Source organism: Liolophura sinensis, chromosome 8 (genome assembly GCF_032854445.1).
Source record: "Liolophura sinensis isolate JHLJ2023 chromosome 8, CUHK_Ljap_v2, whole genome shotgun sequence".
In the NCBI taxonomy this organism is placed as follows: Eukaryota; Metazoa; Mollusca; class Polyplacophora; order Chitonida; family Chitonidae; genus Liolophura; species Liolophura sinensis.
This window is the reverse complement of record NC_088302.1, coordinates 1,284,749-1,311,380: the sequence shown is the minus strand read 5'-3', so window position 1 is coordinate 1,311,380 and position 26,632 is coordinate 1,284,749. Positions and strand designations below refer to the sequence as shown.

General features: G+C 42.5%; 2 protein-coding genes across 2 annotated transcripts; one reads left to right on the top strand and one right to left on the bottom strand.

Moving 5' to 3' along the window:
• Positions 1-3,335: 3,335 nt before the first annotated feature.
• On the bottom strand, positions 3,336-10,742 carry LOC135472896 (methylmalonic aciduria type A protein, mitochondrial-like). The gene is made up of 6 exons (XM_064752618.1): positions 9,825-10,742; positions 9,609-9,731; positions 9,069-9,239; positions 7,900-7,986; positions 6,978-7,126; positions 3,336-4,539 (listed from the first exon to the last, which is right to left on the bottom strand). Exons 1-6 carry the CDS (start codon positions 10,288-10,290, stop codon positions 4,243-4,245), a joined length of 1,293 nt encoding a protein of 430 aa, XP_064608688.1. The 5' UTR covers positions 10,291-10,742; the 3' UTR covers positions 3,336-4,242.
• A 291-nt stretch (positions 10,743-11,033) lies between these two features.
• Positions 11,034-26,158, top strand: LOC135473116 (uncharacterized aarF domain-containing protein kinase 2-like). The gene is made up of 11 exons (XM_064752946.1): positions 11,034-11,182; positions 14,057-14,914; positions 15,179-15,245; positions 15,499-15,551; positions 15,932-16,081; positions 17,228-17,356; positions 18,118-18,216; positions 22,124-22,204; positions 22,424-22,543; positions 23,122-23,250; positions 24,912-26,158. Exons 2-11 carry the CDS (start codon positions 14,207-14,209, stop codon positions 25,143-25,145), a joined length of 1,770 nt encoding a protein of 589 aa, XP_064609016.1. The 5' UTR covers positions 11,034-11,182; positions 14,057-14,206; the 3' UTR covers positions 25,146-26,158.
• Positions 26,159-26,632: the final 474 nt, after the last annotated feature.

Genomic DNA, 26,632 nt, shown 5'->3' with positions numbered 1-26,632 from the left:
AGCCACCACTGATGGCATCATTATCCCTGTGAACAAAATACACACTCATGATTAATAATATACTAATGTAACAGTGCGGCCACCACTGATGGCATCATCATCCCTGTGAACAAAACAGACACGCATGATTAATGATATACTAATGTATCAGTGCGGCCACCACTGATGGCATCATTATCCCTGTGAACAAAATACACACTCATGATTAATGATATACTAATGTAACAGTGCGGCCACCACTGATGGCATCATCATCCCTGTGAACAAAATAGACACTCAACATTAATGATATACTAATGTATCAGTGCGGGCACCACTGATGGCATCATCATCCCTGTGAACAAAATACACACTCATGATTAATGATATACTAATGTAACAGTGCAGCCACCACTGATGGCATCATCATTCCTGTGAACAAGATACACACTCCTGATTAATGATATACTAATTTAACAGTGCGGCCACCACTGATGGCATCATCATCCCTGTGAACAAAATAGACACTCATGATTAATGATATACTAATGTATCAGTGCGGCCACCACTGATGGCATCATCATCCCTGTGAACAAAATAGACACTCAACATTAATGATATACTAATTTAACAGTGCAGCCACCACTGATGGCATCATTATTCCTGTGAACAAAACACACACTCATGTGTGTCTGGCAGTAACCTGCTGGTGAGTAAGTGATATCCATCATATATATCGGTATAAAGACCGTGCGTCCTATATATTAGAATGAGAGACAAAGGAGGAAAGACAAGGTTCCCATTGTGACACCATCCACCTGTAAGAAAATTAACCCACTGAAGTAAAACCTTTGCTATCTTGCTCATTAACATTATGGTCAGACATCGCTACATGCCCTGGATTGCACGTTATTCTCAAATTTTGGGCATAACTGTGACGTAGTCGAGTTGTACCCAGTTACTGAGGATTTCAAGTCGATCTTTGCCTGGCTTTAGCATCCGTGTTTTATTGTTGTAAAGAACATTATAAGATTACAAAGAAAACAAAGACTTACAACAACAAAAGATGTGACAATGTCACTTGATGTGTGATCTAACGTTACCAAATAATAAAATGATTTACTACCAAAATTCAGTTTGTTTCGTTGTTTATTCGTGGAGGAAAGCAGAGTGTGTGGCTATTATGGAGGACATTGCCATTTTATAGTTTAAAACAGAGTGTACACGTCTGTGCATGCGTATTCCTGGTGTACACATTTCTGTATGCGTATTCCTGGTGTACACATCTATGTATGTGTATTCCTGGCGTACACATCTATGTATGTTTTTTCCTGGTGTAAACATCTATGTATACATTTTCCTGGTGTAAACATCTATGTATGTGTTTTCCTGGTGTACACATCTATGTACGCATATTCCTGGAGTACACATCTATGTATGTGTATTCCTGGTGTACACATCTATGTATGTGTATTCCTGGCGTACACATCTATGTATGCGTTTTCCTGGTGTACACATCTATGTATGCGTATTCCTGGAGTAAACATCTACGTATGCATATTCCTTGTGTACACATTTATGTATGTGTATTCCTGGTGTACACATCTATGTATGTGTTCCGGCGTACACATCTATGTACGCGTATTCCTGGAGTACACATCTATGTATGTGTATTCCTGGAGTACACATCTATGTATGTGTATTCCTGGCGTACACATCTATGTATGTGTATTCCTGGTGTACACATCTATGTATGCGTATTCCTGGAGTACACATCTATGTATGCATTTTCCTGGTGTACACATCTATGTATGTGTTTTCCTGGTGTACACATCTATGTACGCATATTCCTGGGGTACACATCTATGTATGTGTATTCCTGACGTACACATCTGTGTATGCGTTTTCCTGGCGTACACATCTATGTATGCGTATTCCTGGTGTACACATCTATGTATGTGTATTCCTGGCGTACACATCTATGTATGTGTTTTCCTTGTGTAAACATCTATGTATGCATTTTCCTGGTGTAAACATTTATGTATGTGTTTTCCTGGCGTACACATCTATGTATGTGTTTTCCTTGTGTAAACATCTATGTATGCGTATTCCTGGTGTACACATTTATGTATGTGTATTCCTGGCGTACACATCTATGTATGTGTATTCCTGGTGTACACATCTATGTACGCGTATTCCTGGAGTACACATCTATGTATGTGTATTCCTGGCGTACACATCTATGTATGTGTATTCCTGGCGTACACATCTATGTATGTGTATTCCTGGCGTACACATCTATGTATGTGTATTCCTGGAGTACACATCTATGTATGTGTATTCCTGGTGTACACATCTATGTACGCATATTCCTGGAGTACACATCTATGTATGTGTATTCCTGGCGTACACATCTTTGTATGTGCATTCCTGGTGTACACATCTATGTATGCGTATTCCTGGTGTACACATTTATGTATGCGTATTCCTGGTGTACACATCTATGTATGCGTATTCCTGGAGTACACATCTATGTATGTATATTCCTGGAGTACACATCTATGTATGTGTATTCCTGGCGTACACATCTATGTATGTGTATTCCTGGTGTACACATCTATGTACGCGTATTCCTGGAGTACACATCTATGTATGCGTATTCCTGGAGTACACATCTATGTATGGGTATTCCTGGAGTACACATCTATGTATGCGTATTCCTGGTGTACACATTTATGTATGCGTATTCCTGGTGTACACATCTATGTATGTGTATTCCTGGTGTACACATCTATGTATGCGTATTCCTGGAGTACACATCTATGTATGCGTATTCCTGGCGTACACATCTATGTATGTATATTCCTGGTGTACACATCTATGTATGCGTGTTCCTGGAGTTTCTGGTATAAAGCACTAATATTTCCATGCCACACTGCTGGAAGACAAGTGTTTTTAATGAAAGGTTGCTTTGTGCAAATGGCACCATGAACATTGCAGATAGCTTTGTTATCAAAGCCCTGTGAATAATGAATGCAGGGAAATTTAAGGAGCATTTAGTTGTTTTTCTTGTGATTGGCCAGACTAATTTCCACAGCTGGGGGTGTGGTTGGGGAGAAACCATGTCATCTGACATGCAACTGACAAATCTCTAGACATAAGGACCCAGCCAAGTCAGCATGAACTGGATTTGAACTCGCAAATAATAACTATGGTGACAAAGTTTGTTAAGGATCTTCACCGGTTGTAAAAACACGACAAAAGGCTGTAGCAGCCCCTTATTTGTCAGATCTGTCAAACCCTTAGGCATCTGTCTGGAATAAAACAATAACCATGACAACAGAGATTATGATGGACATTAGGTATAAAATTTTATTTATGATGCTGAATTTGAATGCAATTCAAAATGCCCTTACAAAGAGCTTTAGATGAGATGCGCTTGCTCTCTGCCCCCGCCCCTATATCCCCTCATTCATCCTATTATACACATATTTGGCAACATGTACATGACGTTAAAGTGACAATATTTAAAGAAATGATTTTTTTTTATTTGACGTTACAGATACCTCACAGATATTCACTGCAGCCAGAGCACTTTTGCTAGGAAGTGAAGTGAAGTTAAAGAATGTGGACAGTCTGCAGGAAACCCCTACAGGGGCTGTAATTTGGGGCTTTGTAATAAACAGCCATTGTTACCAATAATTCCTCAGCCGTTTCGCATACGAAAGATCAACTTTCAGTGCAATTTAGGCACCATTTTAATTTGATTTTGGACACAAAACTATACAGGTTGGATTGGCCAGTTTCAGGGCTTCACAAAAACCATAATTTTATCACCCAACACAGAATAGTGCCTTCAGAATACGCTTGAATAAACACTTTGCAAACATGTAAAAAGATTGATGAATTACAGTAATATTAAAGCGACCAGTTTTATGGTGTATCCAGTCTTCTTCATTTATTATCATAAGCAGCGTGTAGCTGGGGGTGGGGGGTGGAGCTGGTGGTGGGAGGTGGAGCTGGGAGTGGGGTGGAGCTCAGGGTGGTAGGTGGAGGTAGGAGTGTGGTGGAGCTGGTTGTGGGGAGTGGAGGGGTACTGAAGCCTCTTCCCTTTTTGTAGAGCACAGCCCTTTTTCTGAGGCTGGCCTCTGAACCCTCATTGGATTAGACATTTTAGTCGCCCCTCCATCACTCCCCCACTCCCCCCACACACAGTCACAGTGAGTCTCCTGCTCCTGCACATAATCTTTTAACAGAAATTGCTCAGCTGATGATATCCTCTTTGATAAACTCCTTCATCAATAAGTCTGCTGCCAAGCCAGGAGTTATGACCCCTTTGGCCACCTGGTATTCCAGCTCCGGCACCTTCCTCCTCACAGATGGGTGACTACGGAATAAATCCAGAATGTTGTCTTTGATGTGATTCCACATCCAGATCTTGTGCTGCTCTTCTCGTTTCTTAGTTAATTCTCTGCTTTCCGTCATCTTTTCACGAAAGTCTATCATATTGGCCCATAGCTCAGGTATTCCTTCCTTGGTTACAGAGGATATGCGGGTCACCTATAGGATATATTTTATTCATTTATATGATTTTTTTTTTGAACACCATACTCTGAAAATTTTCACTAACACCATAGTTGCCACATTTATGGCTGGAGGAAACCAGAGTGCTCTGGTGTAAACCACTGGCCTTTGACAAGTTAACCACAAACTTTCCCACCATCCGATATTAGTGGAAGACAAATGGTCTTGAATGAATGTTAGACCACCAAAACACTCGAGTCAACGACAAGTGTCATTAACCACTATTTGTCATCAAGGCCCCAGGAGCACTTGTGTCAGCGGACATGTGGTAGGCTTCATATCTTTCTTGTGCACAGTAAACATAGTGTTCACTGTTAAGCTAAAGCCTGGTCTAAATGCAGAAGGATTTGATTGATTGACATTTACAGTTGCACTCAAGAATGTTCTGAGTTATACAACTTACTGAGGCTGTAAGTTTTATGGGTGGAGGAAACCTGACTGCCTAACATGAACCACTGGACTCTGGTCAGTAAATGACCAACTTTACCACTGTCATTACAAATGCAGACTGAAATACATTTATTCTTACTGAACAGAATATGTGATAACAGGTTACATCACACATTATGACTGAGCCTTTATCTATGCACAACAAGGAGTCCAGGTGTGGGACCTGGGTCTCATCTACTTCAGAGTCCTGATGCACTCAGTCTTTACCAGCCTCAGTATTCACCTGAGGTGTCCAGGTGTGGGACCTGTGCCTCATGCACTTCAGAGTGCAGATGCACTTAGTTGTTAGCCTGCCTCAGTACTCACCTGAGGGGTCCATGTGTGGGACCTGTGTCTCATGTACTTCAGAGTGCAGATGTACTTGGTTGTTAGCCAGCCTCAGTACTCATCTGAGGGGTCCAGGTGTGGGACCTGTGTCTCATGTACTTCAGAGTGCACATGCACTTAGTTGTTAGCCTGCCTCAGTACTCACCTGAGGGGTCCAGGTGTCGGACCTGTGTCTCATGTACTTCAGAGTGCAGATGTACTTGGTTGTTAGCCAGCCTCAGTACTCATCTGAGGGGTCCAGGTGTGGGACCTGTGCCTCATGTACTTCAGAGTGCAGATGCACTTAGTTGTTAGCCTGCCTCAGTACTCACCTGAGGGGTCCAGGCGTGGGACCTGTGTCTCATGTACTTCAGAGTGCAGATGTACTTGGTTGTTAGCCAGCCTCAGTACTCACCTGAGGGGTCCAGGTGTGGGACCTGTGTCTCATGTACTTCAGAGTGCAGATGTACTTGAATGTTAGCCAGCCTCAGTACTCATCTGAGGGGTCCAGGTGTGGGACCTGTGTCTCATGTACTTCAGAGTGCAGAGGCACTTAGTGGTTAGCCTGCCTAAGTACTCACCTGAGGGGTCCATGTGTGGGACCTGTGTCTCATGTACTTCAGAGTGCAGATGTACTTGGTTGTTAGCCAGCCTCAGTACTCATCTGAGGTGTCCAGGTGTGGGACCTGTGCCTCATGTACTTCAGAGCGCTGATGTACTTGGTTGTTAGCCAGCCTCAGTACTCATCTGAGGGGTCCAGGTGTGGGACCTGTGCCTCATGTACTTCAGAGTGCAGATGCACTTAGTTGTTAGCCTGCCTCAGTACTCACCTGAGGGGTCCAGGTGTGGGACCTGTGCCTCATGTACTTCAAGGTGCAGATGGACTTGGTTGTTAGCCAGCCTCATTACTCACCTGAGGGGTCCAGGTGTGGACCTGTGCCTCATGTACTTCAGAGCGCTGATGTACTTAGTTGTTAGACAGCCTCAGTACTCATCTGAGGGGTCCAGGTGTGGGACCTGAGTCTCATGTACTTCAGAGTGCAGATGCACTTAGTGGTTAGCCAGCCTCAGTATTCATCTGAGGGGTCCAGGTGTGGGACCTGTGCCTCATGTACTTCAGAGTGCAGATGCACTTGGTTGTTAGCCACCTCAGTACTCATCTGAGGGGTCCAGGTGTGGGACCTGTGCCTCATGTACTTCAGAATGCAGATGTACCTGGTTGTTAGCCAGCCTCAGTACTCACCTGAGGGGTCCAGGTGTGGGACCTGTGTCTCATGTACTTCAAGGTGCAGATGCACTTGGTTGTTAGACAGCCTCATTACTCACCTGAGGGGTCCAGGTGTGGGAGCTGTGCCTCATAGATTTCCGAGTGCAGATGTACTTGGTTATTAGACAGCCTCAGTACTCACCTGAGGGGTCCAGGTGTGGGACCTGTGTCTCATGTACTTCAGAGTGCAGATGTACTTGGTTATTAGCCAGCCTTAGTACTCACCTGAGGGGTCCAGGTGTGGGACCTGTGCCTCATGTACTTCAGAGTGCAGATGCACTTGTTTGTTAGACAGCCTCATTACTCACCTGAGGTGTCCAGGTGTGGGAGCTGTGCCTCATGTACTTTAGAGTGCAGATGTACTTGGTTATTAGACAGCCTCAGTACTCACCTGAGGGGTCCAGGTGTGGGACCTGTGCCTCATGTACTTCAGAGCACTGATGTACTCTGCTTGGATCCTTCTTGCTGCTGCCACCAAGTCCCCATCAGATTTGTTCACCACCACCACATCGGCCACCTCCACGATGCCCTTCTTTATTCCTATAGGGAGGCAACCAAAATGCAATAATCTGAGATAAACAGAATAAGAGAGCACTGACGGTATTATTACTTTAGAATTAAATGAATTATGGCTTAGTCCCACATAAGCAACATTTCAGTCACATTATGGCAAACTTTATGATTGATTTACATAATTTTAAAATGCTACCAGTCAATTATAGCCTGTGAAGTTAAACTACAGACCAAACATCTGATGACATGGAACCTAAAACACTAGAGACTATGGGGGTCACCAAGCTGACAAAGGTACCCAAGCTGATAAGGGTCCCCATAGTTGATACAGGTCCTCAAAGTTATTGAGGATCCTCCCAGCTAATACAGGTACTCAAACTGATGAAGGTTCCCTCAAACTGATAAGGGTCGCCAAAGAGATGAGTTGACAAAACTGATAATGTCTGCATGCTCATTAGGGTCCCCCTAGATGATAAGGGTCCCTAAACTGCTGAAGGTCCCCCCGTTGATGACGTTGAGTCCCAAAGCTGATAAAAGTCACAAAGCTGATGAGGGTCTCCAAGTTGATGAAGGTCCCCAAACTGATGTGGATCTCTACGTTGAGGAGGATGCCCAAACTGAAAAGAGTTCCCCAAACTGAGGAAGATGCCCAAACTGGGGAGAGTTCCCCAAGCCAATGAGGATTCTAACACTCCCATCAGAATTAAAGTGATTTAAGGATTGATCCCCAAGCAAGGGAAGGTTTCCAAGCCAAACCAAGCCAAGCCAATGAAGGCCCTCAAGCCCCTGATTAAACTTACCCTGGAGTTCATCTCCTCCTGCAGGGGGTATAAGTAAACAGAACATGTCGACCATGTCAGCCACCACAAACTCTGACTGACCCACACCTGTTCTAACACAAAAAATAAAAATTATGGTCAGGTCATAATGATATATCTACTTATTTATTCGATTTGGTGTTTTACACTCTACTCAAGAATATTTCATTTACATGAAGGTGGCCAGCATTATGGTAGGAGGAAACCAGGCAGAGCCTGGCTGATACCCATGACCATCTGCCTGTTGCTGACAGATCTTCCCATGTAGAGGGAGAGGAAAGGCAGCCAGTATGAGCTTGAACTCAGAGCAAATGCATTGGTGGGAGGCTTCTGGGTTATTGTGCCGCTAGTGTGCTAACTCTGTCGAACACTGGTAATAATGATAACTAGAGAACCATACAAGTGCAGGGTATTAATGTATCTGAATGACATCAGTTATGGTTCTAACAGACATTCTACTCTCTACACCCTATAATGAGGTTACATAGATCCATTCTTACTGGTAACTGTTGATAGTATGCCACTGGAGAACATATAGCACTGATGCAGGTTTTGTCTCTCACGTCTAATCAATCTCCAAGCCTGCACTGGTACAGCAAGATGACTACAAAATTCATGCACATTTTGGTGCAGTAGGGGCAGGAGTTTCCACACCATATAAACGCAATGTAAAATCAGTATTATGGGCGAAAAGGTTAACAGATGATCATGTGTTTTGTTCTCTGTACATGTGTGTACGAGATTCCACCCAGCTGGGGAGCAGGACGCTGTCGGTAATGGGCCGTCTCTCACTAGCCCACCTCTCCTGCTGCTTGGGACAGTCGCAGAGAAAGCACTATTGGTCAAGTTGTTGCTTTTTGTATGTATGAATGTATGTAGCTTCACTTTTCCAACCACGAGGCTTTATTTTGTTTTATACATACTGATGAATTGTTCGATTGCACTCTGAAACACATTTGCTATATATTGTTTTCTCTGCAAAGACCTTGAGCAGGAACAGCTTCATCGTAAACTGACCAAGCTACCTTAGATAAATAAACACATTATTATAAACACTTGTGGAAAAAATAACTTACATGTAAATACACCCTAAGTGACAAACATGTATAGATCTTATCAATCAATATCAATCCAGGTAAATGAGCACACACCCATTGTCTCCACGATTATGATGTCATATCCTGCTCCCTCAAACAGAAGTATGGCCTCATTGGTCGTCCGGGTCACGCCCCCTAGAGTGCCTCCAGAGGGCGAGGGACGAATGTAAGCATTCTCATCCACGGACAGCTGAGGCATGCGAGTCTTGTCACCTAGCAATGACCCTGGAGAACAGACAGTAAATATCTTTGATAAGGATAAAGGCTGTTATTAAACTTCTCACAACCTGGAGCAGCTAGGAAGTTTTCAGAACAAACAACCTCACTGGTCAGACAGGGTATGATGTCAGCTTACTTAATGGTTAGAACAACTGCCTCCTGGCCAGAAGATCCCCAGCACTTTGAAGTGCAAGGAAACAGGTCCAGTTTCAATATAATGTGACTGGGTGGGGTGTCGTGCGTGGTGTCGACATAATGCTTATTAATACCAGGCATGTATACATACATACATACATACATACATACATACATACATACTGAAATCTTACTGAATACTGATATCATTTGTTCAATTAATCTTGGATGTCTTCTTACCTCCACTTGTGGAAGACGAGGGGTCAACTGCCAATACTGCCACTTTATGCCCTTTATCTGTCAAAAATTTTCCAAACGCTTCTATAAAGGTACTTTTTCCTGCTCCAGGTGGTCCAGAAAGTCCTGTGGAGCAACATCAAAGGAATCGATTTAACACCAACACTGTGGATGATACATGATACAAAAACTACAGAAATTTGTATCGAATACACGTACCAATTCTGAAAGATAACGTGGAAGCCGTAGAATGGGACTGCTTGCTATGTATGTATTCTAACACTCCCATCAGAATAGCATCTGCTTGGGTCTTCTTTGTGGGATGTTTGGATTCCACAAGTGTAATACATCTAGCTAAAGCTGCACGACTTCCTTCAACCAGTTTTCTGTATAACAACTGCACAGATTCATCTTGTTTGTAGATCTGCGCAATATCAGTGGTGGAAGCTGATCTTGAGAAAGTTTTCTGAAAAAAATTAATTGCACTGCTGTCTGTACTTTTTTGCAATGCTGTAGACGGTGCACTCTCGACTGTCGACTTTATAACACAGCCTTCTGTTCTCAACTTGTTCCATGTTCCAAAACCTCTGGACGTCTGCACATGACACTGAGTCCCACATCCGTTTAACAAAAGTTTACTTTTGGATATGAAACATCTGACGAATACTTTACAAGTGCACATCATCTTCACCCTTGACGATTTTTCACTTTACTGACCACAAGTTACACTGGCAAATATCGATCCTACTGTCACTGCCTAAACGGCTAGAGAACTTTACAAGTAACAGTCAGCAAATTCATCCAAACAAATACCGACACCGTGTTAATTTATCAAGCATTGCTGTAGAAAAAGGAGAAAAAAGAAATAGTTTTAATTTGAAAATCAGTGGAATTTTACAGAATGGACAATCATGTCCGGCTTGTATTGGCACGGTGGAAGTGTCATTTGACGGTGAACTTCTGTTGATCTTACTCAAGACAGATGGTCAAAACTGTATTGTTACAATAGGGCCTGAGCATTTTCTAAAACCTAACAGTTGCTTTGAAACGACAAAAGTGAATAACGTCACAGTACTACAGAATATTTCGATAATGACGTAGCAATGATTTGCTCGTCGTCTGGCCGTCCGTCAAAGTGTCCTTCGTCGCGCGCCAACAAACCGTGCACATGGAGCATTTAAAAAATCAAAGCTATCACAAAGGTCGAAAAATAAAAATCATTTTCATTTGAAAATTTTTTGACTTCAGACTAGACTAGTTTCTATCCATCACTGGAAGCTTAAGAATGATCAGCGGTGTGGAAGCTTTCATATTACCGTGTAGGACAAGTACTTGCAATATTTTGTCGACGAAGTTGTCACCCGTCTGTCCATTTTTACTTTTGACTTTCAATATCTCGCCACAACATCATCAATTTTACAACAACAACAACGTACATGCAACAACATTTGAAACTCCGTTAGATTTTATGTTTTCAAGGCCTTTCAGTTTGCCTAAATATTTTGGACACAGATGGAACCGTAAACAAAGTTGTTTTGGCTGTTGTGCTGTACCGGCATCGATACAGCCAACTGACGGTTGGTACTACCGCACCTGGTGGTCATTCAATCTCCCCTTTCTCACTTCAAAATCAACTTCTTTTCTGAATACATCTACTTCACGATTACATCTACATTTTCATCCCCCACCTCGATGTACAACCACCGTCTCACCTTCAACAGCGTATCTTTAGTAAAGGCTTTACATACACACCCCAAATTTACATCCTCATTTTCATCACACAACCTTTACATCCTCACTTTCATCACACAACCTTTACATCCTCACCTTGATCACTCAACCCTTACATCCACGCCTTCATCATACATCCTTTACATCCTCACCTTGGTCACTCCACCCTTACATCCACGCCTTCATCACCCCAAATTTACGTCCACACCTTCATCACACCACCTGTACATCCTCACCTTCATCACACAACCTTTACACGCTCACCTTCATCACTCCACCTTTGCATCCTCACCTTCATCACTCCACCTTTTCATCCTCACCTTCATCACACCGCCTTTACATCCTTGCCTTCTTCACACCACCTGTACATCCTCACCTTCATCACACAACCTTTACATCCTCACCTTCATCACACAACGTTTACATCCTCACCATCACTCCACCCTTACATCCACGCCTTCATCACCGCAGATTTACATCCTTGCCTTCATCACTCTACCCTTACATCCACGCCTTCATCACCCCAAATTTACGCCCACACCTTCATCACACCACCTTTACATCCTCACCTTCATCACACAACCTTTACATCCTCACCTTCATCACTCCACCTTTGCATTCTCACCTTCATCACTCCACCTTTACATCCTCACCTTCATCACACAACCTTTACATCCTCACCTTCATCACACCACCTGTACGTCCTTGCCTTTATCACACAACCTTTACATCCTCACCTTCATCACACAACCTTTACATCCTCACCTTCATCACACAACCTTTACATCCTCACCATCACTCCACCCTTACATCCACGCCTTCATCACCCCAAATTTACATCCTTGCCTTCATCACTCTACCCTTACATCCTCGCCTTCATCACACTACCTTTACATCCTCACCTTCATCACACCACCTTTATCACCTTGCTTTTAGATTTAGTATATCACCTCATATTTACACACTTGCCTTCATCACACCACCTCGGTTTCCTCCCACCATAATGCTGGCCGCTATCGTATAAGTGAAATATTCTTGAGTGCGGCATAAAACACCAACCAATAAATAAATAAATAAATTCATCACACCACCTTAAATCCTTACCTTCGCCACTTTATCTTCATCCACCACTTTCATCCTCTGCATCACCCCACCCTTACTTCCTCGCCTTCATTACCTCATCTTTACATTCTTACTTTCATTATTCATCTTTATGTTCTTACCTTCATCACAACACCTCTGCATCCTCACCTTCACCACTTCACCACTTCACCTTTACATCATCCCCTGCATCACCCCACTTTACATCCCCACCTTTCACAACCGCACCTTGGCATCCTCACCTTTCACAACCGCACCTTGGCATCCTCACCTTTCACAACCACAACTGGACATCCTCACCTTTCAATCCCCCCCTTTCACAACTGCACCTTTCACAACCGCACGTTGACATCCTCCCCTTTCAATCCCCACCTTTCACATCCTCACATTTACATCCTCACCTTTCACATCCTCACCTTTCACAACTGCACCTTTACATCCTCACCTTTCACAACTGCACCTTTACATCCCCACCTTTCACAGCTGCACCTTTACATCCTCACCTTTCACAGCTGCACCTTTACATCCTCACCTTTCACAACCGCAACTTTCACAACTGCACCTTCACAACTGCACCTTTACGTCCTCACCTTCATCACACCACCTTTACATCTCCATCTTTCACAACTGCGCCTTTACATCCTCTCTTTAACCACACCACCTGTACATGCCCACCTGTCCATCCTCACCTTTTGCAACCACACCTTTACATCCTCACATTCGTCATACCACGTTCACATTTCCACCTTTCACAACCCCACCTTTGCAAGCTCACTTTGATCATCTCATCTTTACATTTTAACTGGCATCAGCCCACCTTTACATCCTCACCTTCATCACCTCATTTTAACATCCTCACCTTTATCACCAAACTGTTACATCCCCATCTTTATCACCAAACCTTTATATCCTCTCCTTCATTACCATATGCTTACATCCTCACCCTCAAAACCGCACAGGGCCTCCTTGGCACAGTTGGTTAGCGCGCTAGTGCAGCATAATGACTCAGGAGCCTCTCACCAATGCGGTCGCTGTGAGTTCAAGTCCAGCTCATACGGTCTTCCTCTCTGCCCGTGACTGAGAAGGTCTGTTAGCAACTTGCGGATGGTCGTGGGTTTTCCCTGTGCTCTGCCAGGTTTCCTCACACCATAATGCTTGCTTCCGTCGTACAAGTGAAATATTCTTGAGTACGGTGTAAAATACCAATCAAATAAATAAGTAAATAAATAAATCATAACCCCACCTTTACCAGGTTTACATTCTCTCCTTCATCACCCCACCTGTGCATCCTCATCTTCACCCTAACTTTACACCATCACCTTTTTCACCCACCTTTACATCCTCACCTCCATCACCTCACTTACACATTCTCAACTTCATCCCTAATCTCCCTTCTGCACTCAGTGGGACACACTTGAAGACTACAGTTTGTCTTCAATCATTATGTTATGCTTATCGATACATGCCAAATGTCAGTGGTTTACTTCAGGTACTCCTGGCTCCTCCACCTGTTAAACTGACTGTCATCACATAAGGGATAAATTCCTGACTATGTTTAACAACAATAAAAAAAAGTAAATAAATTGGGATATGATGAAAGACTGTCATTTTGGTTACAGGAAATCTCACAGGAACACTGTTCCAAAACAACAGAAATGCCCAGGGCGTACATCTACTTTGTATCAACAGGACAGCCTTGAGAAGGGATAGAACCTATATGACTCTTCATGACAATGAGACCAGTATATTACGCATCTTTGTAAAAGACCATGATGATACGATATTGCTCCAGCCTGTTGAAAAGTTATAAGATCTCATTGCCTTCCCTGGTGAGATGTTCAAGGCCTTCTGTGTGCTCAAAGCTTCAGTCAGCATGGCTGAGGTACTGTACACTAGTCAAAACAAGGCCTGATATAAAACAGCTCAGGGCTTTTCCTTTTGTGTGCCTAGGGGCCGGAATCCTACTTCAGAAGTCATCAGTTCTAAAACACTCATGGTGGTATTGTTCTGTTGCCCAGTGCAGTGCGCGAACTTTGCCAGAAAATCTCCTACAAGAGGGAGGTAACCATGTTCATCACGACAGTCTTCTGATTCTCTTGCTGCGTAAACTTTATTCTGCTTCATTCTTGTTGATGAGAACTATAAGTTTGTTTGTTAGATTTTTCCCTCTATTGTGTGTTTATCCCCTTACGTTTGTTATTCCTGGAAGTCGGTGGCTGTGGTGGTCGGGTTTGTTGGTTGCCATGGAGTCGGCCGGTCCATCCTTCATCAAACTAGGTCAGTGGGCCAGTACCAGACGTGACCTATTTTCAGCAGAATTTTGTGACAGGTTCTCTGTATTACACCACCAAGTTGCTGTTCACAAATGGCGCCACACGGACAAAAGACTCACGCAGGCATTTGGTCCAGGGTGGCGCAGCCTTTTTATATCTTTCAAAGAAGATTGTGAGCCAGTAGGATCTGGGTGTGTTGCTCAAGTAAGTCAGTGCGCTTCATGACGTTCAAGACCCTTATATTTCTCTTTTAAAAATCTGTCCTAGATAATGCATCATACAGTTTCTAATTCATTTTTGCTTTAAATGACGCAGTATTTGTCGTCGTAAAGATCTCTTGTTATTTTCTTTATGTTATGTATAAATATTTGCCAGGTTCTAACAAGATTACTGTCAGCTCAAATAGATTTGACACTACTTTCTTTGAAGTTTATTCACTGGTTACAGAGTCCTTTTATCTGTCGTCAGGTATACAAAGCTTATTTTGATCTGGACAAAATTGATGCTCAGTTGAAACAAAGATTGTCTGAAAATGGTAAGTACTTTGGTAAGAAAGTGTTCCATGAACTGAACTGTTGTACCAGAGCGCAACATTTGGCTGCAAAGCTGGCTTTAAGCCAGGGGACATGAACAGAGGACCATGTGATGTGGACTTAAGTCTGTACTGGTCTACATCATCCCATTTACAATTCAAAGTAATCAGTATTAACAGAAGTCAAAAGTTTTATTCAACTTTGTACAGGTAATAATTATTTTTACCAGAATCCTATGCAATTTGTTCATTTCAGATGCAGAAGAATCGGTGTTGACTAATCGTATTGGTATTCCTGTAGCTGTAAAGGTAGGATGGAAACTCAATCTCCTGGGGTGAGAGGAGAAGTCTTAAGCACATGTATGTTGGAAAACAAAAGGGAACTTTAGTCAGAGACAGATTTTTGGCTATGATGGTCAACATCCTATAGTGACAGTTGGGTAACACAATGCATGCGCTTTGTTTTGGGTTTTGAAAAGGCTTACAGGTGGGTATAAGCCCACATCCTATATGCAGTTAGAAAACGTGAAGCAGCTGGGCATTCGTCATGAAAAAACTATCCTGTGTCCACAGCTTAGCCTATATATGTAGTCTATATCAGTTTGTAGCTGGATACTTCTAATCTATCTCACGGCATGTGAACACCTGTGTGAATCAGGTAATCAGTCAGTCATCGTTTGTCTGTCCAGGTGTGTCACCCTGACATCGCTGAACTGATAGAGCGTGATCTTACCATCATGAGATTCATGGCCTCCTGTCTGACTGTCTGTCTGCCCAGCCTACACTGGCTTAGTCTGACAGAGTGTGTCCGCGAGTTCGCGCAGCTCATGGAAAAACAGGTAATATATAGGCTACATATATCTGCTGAATGTCAGGAGAATGTAAGTTTCACTTGGGGTCATACAGGCACTCCTTCCCAAATGATGAATCTAACTCTAAACCATCGTACCCAGTAATCTTATATTAAAACACGACTACAGTAGGCATATATTGAGTATTTAAAATGCTGTAGACATGATTTTAAACTAATGTTATTGACTTTTTTTGAGGGCTCGTTTTTTAACATTTTTTAACATGTTGAACATACTGGTTTAGGTAAATCATGGCAACATATTTTCTATTGCTGAATAGCAGCATGTGTTTACATGATAGTGTGTCATAACATTGTATGATACTGTGATAATGTATGATATTGTATCATAATGTTGTATGATACTGTGATAATGTTGTATGATAATATTGTATGATATTGTGTTATAATGTTGTATAATATTGTGTCATAATTAATATGTTGTATGATAGTGTGATAATGTTGTATGATATTGTGTTATAACGTTGTATGATTCTTTCTCATAATGTTGTATGACACTGTCATAATGTTGTATGATATTGTTGTATCATAATGTTGTATGATACTGTGTCATAATATTGTGTGATACTGTCATAATGTTGCATCATAATGTTGTATGATATTGTGTTATAATGTTGTATGATACTGTGTCATAATGTTGGATGATATTGTGTTATAATGTTGTATGATATTGTGTCATAATTATTATGTTGTATGATACTGTACCATAATGTTGTATGATATTGTGTTGTAACATTGTATGACACTGTCATAATGTTGTATGTTACTGTGTCATAATGTTGTATGATACTTTGTCATAATGTTGTATGATTTTGTGTCATAAAGTTGTATGATAATGTATCATATTCTATGATACTGTTATAATGTTGTATGATGCTGTGCCATAATGTTTCATAATATTGTGCCTAATGTTGTTTGATACTGTGTCATAATGGTGTATGATATTGTGTTGTAACATTGTGTGAGACTGTGTCATAATGTTGTAGGATACTGTGTCATAATGTTGTAGGATACTGTGTCATAATGTTGTATGATATTGTGTCATAACATTGCATGAGACTGTGTCATAATGTTGTATGATATTGTGTCATAACGTTGTATGATATTGTTTCAGTTAGATCTGGTGAATGAAGCTAAGTGCCTGGACAGATTTGCTGTCAATTTCTCATCTTGTGCCCAGATCTCAGTCCCCACACCTATCTGGCCGTACATTACAAAGGAGGTCCTCGTGGAAACATTTGAGGTATACCATCCTCATTGTAATACTTACATTCCATTTTGTTTGCTTTCTTTCAGGTTAAGTCTGCTGGCCGATATATAAATGAATTTTATTCAGTAGAACTTGTGGGAAATTTAAAAACATTTTGTGAATTAAGCCACAGTAGATGTGTCAGTGTTATTTTGTGACTGTTCCATCATGTTCTTTTGAAACAAGAATATAAACAAATGCTTTCCTTAAGAGTGTAATATCAAGCCCATTACGGCTATGTCCGATGGTAACGCAATATGCTGAAGATCAAGTACCACAGAGAAAGAATTACTATCTTCAAAATCAGAAATTAAGAATTCTTGAAAGGAGTGTAGATCTCATTTCCCCCCATTTTCTTTGTGTAACTGGACATGTACTGTGGAGATATAACAGTTTTCATCACTCCCTCCATGACAGAATCATCCTGGAATAGACTCAAGACACCAGCAGTTGCAAAATTTGTGATGTAGCATTGGAATTGAAGATTGATTGCCTGTTGCTCGTCGCAGGATGTAGAAATCAATTAATGTCGCGTTTTAATTAATAAGGATAGAGACTGCTTATCACTCTGCGGAAGGCGATGATATTTCAACCTTCATTCAAAATAAAAAAATTTCTTCATTCTTCCTCTCAGGATCACAAGTTATCAGCTTTCATTAAGAATTAGTCATTTCTTGCTTCTCACTTTGATGGGGGCGATCAAATATCAAACAATATCAATCCAGAATAAACAATTTCTGATTTCTCACTTTCAGGAAGGGGAACACATATCGAACTTCATTCAGAATAAACAATGCTCTAAGGAACTCAAGAAAACCCTTGCGGAGTTAGGTGTTGGTGCTCTGTTGAAGATGGTATGTGCAGTGCTTGACAAGGATCCTCCTGTATGTAAGGCATCACACTCATGCTGCACATGTGATATGAGTAAATCTGAAGCCACGATTAACCAGTAATTATTTCATTAATACTGCCTCCTAGACACAATCTGCCATGCTCTGCACCTTCAATCAAACACCATAGTGCTGGCTGCCCTCACACATAAGTGTGTGCATCAATCAAACACCATAGTGTTGGCTGCCCTGGCACATAAGTGTGTGCATCAATCAAACACCATAGTGCTGGCTGCCCTCACACATAAGTGCTTGTGTGAATCAAACATTACAGTACTGGCTGCCATGGCACATAAGTGTGTGCGTCAGTCAAAAACCATAGTGCTGGCTGCCATCGCACATAAGTGTGTGCCTCAGTCAAACACCATAGTGCTGGCTGGCATGGCACATACATGTTAGTGTGTGCGTCAATCAAACACCATAGTGCTGGCTGCCCTCGCAAATAAGTGTGTGGGTCAATCAAACACCATACTGCTGGCTGCCCTCGCACATAAATGTGTGCGTCAATCAAACACCATAGTGCTGGCTGCCCTCGCACATAAGTGTGTGCATCAATCAAACACCATAGTGCTGGCTGCCCTCGCACATAAGTGTGTGTGTCAATCAAACACCATATTGCTGGCTGCCCTCGATTATAAGTGCTTATGTCAATCAAACATTATAGTACTGGCTGTCCTGGCACATAAGTGTGTGCGTCAATCAAACATTATAGTGCTGGCTGCCCTCGCATATGAGTGTGTGCATCAATCAAACACCATAGTGCTAGCTGCCCTCGCACATAACTGCGTGCGTCAATCAAACACCATACTGCTAGCTGCCCTCGCACATAAGTGTGTGCGTCAATTAAACACCATAGTGCTGGCTGCCATGGCACATAAGTGTGTGTGTCAATCAAACACCATAGTGCTGGCTGCCCTTGCCCATAAGTGTGTGCGTCAATCAAACCCCATAGTTCTGGCTGCCCTTGCACATAAGTGCGTGTGTCAATCAAACACCATAGTGCTGGCTGCCCTCGCACATAAAGAGTGTGTGTGAATCTAACAACATAATGCTGGCTGCCCTCACACATAAGTGTGTGTGTGAATCAAACACCATATTGCTGGCTGCCCTCACACATAAGTGCGTGCGTCAATCAAACATTATAGTGCTGGCTGCCATGGCACATATGTGTGTGCGTCAGTCAAACCCCATAGTGCTGGCTGCCTTCGCACATAAGTGTGTGCGTCAGTCAAACCCCATAGTGCTGGCTGCCCTCGCACATAAGTGTGTGCATCAATCAAACCTTATAGTTCTGGCTGCCCTGGCACATAAGTGTGTGCGTCAATCAAACCCCATTGTTCTGGCTGCCCTCGCACATAAGTGTGTGCGTCATTCAAACACCATAGTGCTGGCTGCCATGGCACATAAGTGTGGGCATCAGTGAAACACCATAGTGCTGGCTGCCATGGCACATACGTGTGAACATCAGTCAAACCCCATAGTGCTGGCTGCCATGGCACATAAGTGTATCTGTCAATGAAACCCTATAGTTCTGGCTGCCCTCGCACATAAGTGTGTGCGTCAGTCAAACCCCATAGTGCTGGCTGCCCTCGCACATAAAGAGTGTGTGTCAATCAAACACCATACCCCTGGCTGTTTTCGCATATAAGTGCGAGCGTCAATTGAACATTATAGTGCTGGCTGCCCTCGCACATAAGTGCGTGTGTCAATCAAACACCATACCCCTGGCTGTTTTCGCATATAAGTGCGAGCGTCAATTGAACATTATAGTGCTGGCTGCCCTCGCACATAAGTGCGTGTGTCAATCAAACACCATACCCCTGGCTGTTTTCGCATATAAGTGCGAGCGTCAATTGAACATTATAGTGCTGGCTGCCCTCGCACATAAGTGCGTGTGTCAATCAAACACCATAGTGCTAGCTGCCCTCACACATAAGTGTGTGCGTCAATTAAACCCCATACTGCTAGCTGCCCTCGCACATAAGTGTGTGCGTCAATCAAACCCCATAGTGCTGGCTGCCCTTGCACATAAGTGCGTGTGTCAATCAAACACCATAGTGCTAGCTGCCCTCGCACATAAGTGCGTGTGTCAATCAAAGACCATACTGCTGGCTGCCCTCTCACATAAGTGTGTGCGTCAATTAAACCCCATAGTGCTGGCTGCCCTCACACATAAGTGCGTGTGTCAATCAAACACCATAGTGCTAGCTGCCCTCGCACATAAGTGCGTGTGTCAATCAAACACCATACTGTTGGTTGCCTTCCCATATAAGTGTGTGCGTCAATCAAACCCCATACTGCTAGCTGCCCTCGCACATTAGTGTGTGCGTCAATCAAACACCATAGTGCTGGCTGCCCTCACACATAAGTACGTGTATCAATCAAACCCCATAGTGCTGGCTGCCCTCGCACATAAGTGCTTGTGTCAATCAAAGACCATACTGCTGGCTGCCTTCGCATATAAGTGTGTGCGTCAATCAAACCCCATACTGCTAGCTGCTCTCGCATATATTTGTGTGTGTCAATCAAACCCCATAGTGCTGGCTGCCCTCACACATAAGTGCGTGTGTCAATCAAACACCATAGTGCTGGCTGCCCTCACACATAAGTGCATGTGTCAATCATACACCATACTGCTGGCTGCCTTCACATATAGGTGTGTGCGTCAATCAAACCCCATACTGCTAGCTGCCCTTGCACATAAGTGTGTGCGTCAATCAAACCCCATAGTGCTGGCTGCTCTCACACATAAGTGCCTGTGTCAATCTAACCCCATAGTGCTGGCTGCTTTCGCACATAAGTGCGTGTGTCAATCAAACACCATACTGCTAGCTGCCCTCGCACATTAGTGTGTGCGTCAATCAAACCCCATAGTGCTGGCTGCCATGGCACATAAGTGCGTGTTTCAATCAAACACCATAGTGCTGGCTGCCCTCGCACATAAAGAGTGTGTGTCAATCAAACACCATAATGCTAGCTGCCCAGGCACATAAGTGTGTGCGTCAATCAAACCCCATAGTGCTGGCTGCCCTCACACATAAGTGCCTGTGTCAATCTAACCCCATAGTGCTGGCTGCTTTCGCACATAAGTGCGTGTGTCAATCAAACACCATACTGCTAGCTGCCCTCGCACATTAGTGTGTGCGTCAATCAAACCCCATAGTGCTGGCTGCCCTCACACATAAGTGCGTGTTTCAATCAAACACCATAGTGCTGGCTGCCCTCGCACATAAAGAGTGTGTGTCAATCAAACACCATAATGCTAGCTGCCCAGGCACATAAGTGTGTGTGTGAATCAAACACCATAGTGCTGGCTGCCCTTGCACATAAAAGTGTGCATCAATGAAACACCATAGTGCTGGCTGCCCTCGCACATAAAGAGTGTGTCAATCAAACACCATAGTGCTTGCTGCCCTTGCACATAAGAGTGTGTGTCAATGAAACACCATAGTGCTGGCTGCCCTCGCACATAAAGAGTGTGTGTCAATCAAACACCATAGTGCTGGCTGCCCTTGCACATAAGAGTGTGCGTCAATCAAACACCATAGTGCTGGCTGCCTCCACGCTCTGCTTGGTTTCCACCCACCATAATATCGTATAAGTGAATTTTCTTGAGTAGGGCGTAAAACACCAATCAAATAAATAAAGAATAAATAAATAAAAAGCAGTGTATTTATTGTTTTGCACATATGTAGAGCACAATCACAAGAGGAAGGAAGTAAATTGTCAAATTCAAGACTACAGTACATGTATGTCTACAGAGCTGAAGGTTTGCATTCATGATTGTCCTACAGGCGAGCTCTTCGGTAGACTTGCTACCAAATCTAGGTTTTTACTGGATCCCGGACACAAAAACCCTTCTATGTTTCAGGTTTTTATTGACAACTTTATTCATGGTGACCTACATCCAGGCAATATTTTGGTGCGGAATGCTGACAAGTACAAGGAACAGGTACATAATGCGCCTTTTTTTGCATTTTTCTTTCCTTGCTTTCCTTGAGTTTACACGAATAGTCTCAGAGTAATATACTGCAAAGGAACCTATTATCTTTAAACGATGAATGAATAACATGAAAAACTTCTTTTGTCACAGTCACTTAGAAAGCTCTTTCGATGTACCATGAAACAGTCAGAACACCATTACATAATATTTCCTGTTCTTGTGCCACAGCAATCACGTTCCAAAAATCGAGTGAAATTGGTTTTGTTGGATGTTGGGATCACAGCTTCGATGAAAGAGTCGGACAAACATAAGTTTGTTGAAGTTTTCAAAGCGGTTCTTCGCGGAAAGGTAGGTACCGTGGCCGGAAGGTTGAAATTGTTACCACCCCTCGTCTGGAGAAGCCAATGTTCGTGGAACCGTGCCCGCAAAGTCAAAATCGTTATCACCTCTCTTTGGAGAAGCTAATGTTCCTGGGAAGGTAGGTACCGTGGCCGCAAAATTCTCATACATATGACTTTGAATTCGTGTCACCCCTGCCTCATGGTCCTTTGCCAATTAATTGGTTTATGCTATGAGCCTGAGTTCTGTGGTCCTCATTAGAAAGAGGATTGGCTGACGTAAAGTGTGCTTTCAATCCTGTTGGGAATATAAAGGTCATTTACCATGCATATTCTTGTAATATCTCATACTGTTTTCATGATCAAGGACGAAATGTAGTTTCAGGTTACTGTATAGAAATAAACGCATCTCGTCCCAATCCTGTCCACCAGTAAATCTGAGCTTCACTGGTGGATCGTTCACCTCAGTATGGTCAGCCTTGTTACGAATATGACACATTGCTCACGGTTGATGACCTCTCTTCCTGAGTTTATGTAGGGAGAGAAAATCTTGCATAATAATTCATTCCTTTCCTGCGATTAATGTAGGGTGAAGAGGTCGCCAGGCTGTTCCTGACTAAGTCCCGAATCTCCAAGTGTCGGAACCCAGCCGAGTTCACCAGGGAGATGACCAAGCTGGTGCACTTAGCCAGACAGGAAGCCGCTAGTCTGGGAAAGGTGGGCGCTGTAGAAATTAAGCCAGGTTTCTAGATCTATGTGAAAGATGATAGCCCTTTTTTGTCCCTATCCTTATTCTTGAATCCACTAAATTGAAGACTGTAAGCCTTGCGCATGAATGAGCCTTTTCACTGGTCTGTTATTATAATAGACTTATAAAACAAACACACGTTATAAAACAAATATACGTTATAAAACAAGTGCACATTATAAAACAAATGCACCTTATAAAACAAATGCGCGTGGGATGAATATGTTATGATTGTATGTGTTGGCCGTGAATAGGGGTGTTCAGAGTTCGAATCGCTGAGGTAAAAAGTTTCCTACCACATCATCGAACCAGTCAGGAATGTTGGGCAAGTATTTCTGATCACACTTATTATAACATGGACTTCTGAAAAAGTCTCACAAAAGGTAATTTAGAGTATTCAATCGATAGAGTAAACGGAGGCGCAGACCCATACATTTAGAAATTCCAAAACGAAAACTTGGATCTATTGAGTTGAAGCTGAATTTGGAGCACGCGACCTCATTTGTCAAGGTCGCTGTGAGTTCAAGTCCAGATCAATGCTTGCTTGCTCACCGACCGTGGGAAGGTCTTGCAGCAACCTGCGGATGATCGTGGGTTTCCACAGGCTCTGTCCGTCGTATAAGTGAAATATTCTTGAGTACGGCGTAAAACACCAATCAAATAAATAAATAAGTCATTTGACGAATTGGCAACAGCGAGAGACCCAGAGCCACAGAGACACCCCCCCCCCCCTATAAATCGCTTACAAAATAAAACGTAAAAGTGGACGTTTGTTTTCAAACGCTGTACAAAAAGATTTAGTGGATTACATGTACACATGTGTATATTCCTCTGAAATCAATTTCGTAAATATATGTCATGTTTTGTGTATAAAGATGATATGCATACAGTATACCGCGCAGTGCATGGCGCGTTTGATTGGGTCCAAGGTCGATTGACCTAGTCCTTAGCAACTCATCAGTAATACGTTTCCAAAAATGAAAAAATGACATTGTAAAGGCGGGAATGAACAATTGACTGCACAGCTTAAATCCCAGTGGCTTCAGGCGGGAAAGGTTCCTGGTTGGAACACTCAATAAAACATTATATTAATTCCGTATAATTGCGTTAAACGTCGATGTTCAAAGTGTTGAAATGGACAGCCTTCGAGTTGAGATTATAATTGTTCAGATTTAAGTCTAACTGATTCAAGTGATATAATTAGAGTAGACAAGCGATGGAATGCCTGGGGTTTAACGTCGTACTTAATTTTTTCGAGCAGCAAGTACCATTTTTAAAGTCTTTGGTATGACCTGACCCGGGTTTGATTCTGGTTCTGCTGACTTCGAAGCAGACTTTGTAACCATTAGGCCACCAAAGCGGTCTGGAACACAATGAGAAATGATCGGTAAATTAATGACCACAACGGCTGCCTGACATTTTTCACTGTTTTTGCCTTTAACGAACGAGAGTTCGAACTCGATACTCCTCTATTGTAAGAACCGACTCTTACCGATAGGGATAGTCACTTCTCGGAAATATATAACCAAACCGAAAAGTGCTCAGCGGGGATTTCTGTTGGCCATCAGTGTTTTTTAGTGTTTTAGCGCAGGAAGTTGTGATGAAGGTTTACCTTTGATCTCTGCTTCAGGTACAGGTGGGGTCGCTGTTATCTCAGGTGTTCGGCTTGATGATAGAACACAGAATCAAGGTAGAGAGTAACTTCGCCTCCGTCATTCTGGCTATCGCTGTCCTGGAAGGCCTAGGCCGATCGCTCAACCCAGAGTTGAATATCCTGAAGTCTGCTAGACCCTTTCTTCTTCCAGGAACTTGGAAGGAGGAAAAGCAGTTTCGACCCATGGATGATTTCTTCGATATATCTTAAAAACAATTTCAGATTTGTGTATTAAACATCTCATGATAATTTGAACTCATTTCCAGATTTCACCAATCGGATGCTGTGTTGATGTGGCCATGGTAATATATATGTAAGGAGCATCCATTTTCTAGAGAAAAGTAAACAGGCGAATACGGAGCACATATCACTATAAAAATTCAACATGTCAAATTAAGATTTATTCCAGGGGCTTGTTTCACAAAACTTCCGTAATTTGTTAGTAGCTTCAAAATATGAAATCTTCATTTTTGTTTTTGACACAAGTATGTAGACAAAAGACGATAGCTCATATAATGGAAAGTCGAGACGAAACACGCGTAGTGATAGTTTTTGTGCTTTTCAGAAAGACAGCCGTGTGCTGAAAGAAGCTGATATAGTCCTATTTTTTCCCAGGCAAAAACTCTTGTCAAAAATGGAACTGATAACACCCTAAAAATCACCTTCAGACGTGAGTAAAGATTTCGAGCCAACTTTCAAATCTAAAAGACAAAAACTTTGATATGTAGTCAGATATTTTCCTTGTGAAACGGAATTCAATATATCAGAAATACATATATGAAAACCTATTCAATATATCTCAAATGATTGCGGACAGGGCTTGCCATATGTAATAGGCCATAATATAGACACAATGATCTGCGTTTTGTAGGCCATATTGTTTGCTACTGTAAAGCAGGCGAAACTTTTATTCCTGCCAAATAAACAGGATAAAGAGTTTTGGGGTTGAAATCAGAGCATTTCATTGTACAGGATTAGTTGTTACTATGGCCCGACATGACATTTCAAAGAGGAACAACCATTGCATGGTACTGAAATGCCCTGGTACAAGACCATGTGGTCCCATTTGTAGCGTTGTGGTTGTTTATAATGTACTATGTACAGCTCATTTGCTGGCCACAGTCGTGTAAGTGAAACATTCTTGAGTACGGCGTAAAACACCATTCATATAAATAAATAAATAAATCGCAGAGCAGGTATGGGGGTACAGCTCTGTCAGTCATCCAGGTATTTCTGTACTCTGTATTAATAAAGAAACTCTCCTATATTAATGTGAACGCAGTCTTTGTTAAATTTATCGTGTACAAGGTTGTAAGATTCCGCCTCGTTTCCGTGTGTTTACAGGAATCAAGGCATATTACATTCGACATTGGTTATACCAACCACCAATACTTTGTTCAATTTGCTGTGCGTGGGAAGGTCTGCAGCAACCTGCCGATGGTCGAGGTTCCGCCCCTAACTCTGCCGAGTTTCCTCCCATCATAATACTGGCCGCCTTCCGACAAGTGAAATTTCCTGAGAATGGCGTAAAACACCAATCAAATAAGTAAAAAAAAAATTGTACGATTTGAGAACTAAAAAGACTTTCACTGACTCACTCAACGGTGTGTGTGTGTGGAGACGGGAGAAAGTCACCTAATCTAAAACCTAAAAAACTTGTACGCATGCGAACTGGCCCTATACAAGCACCATGCATC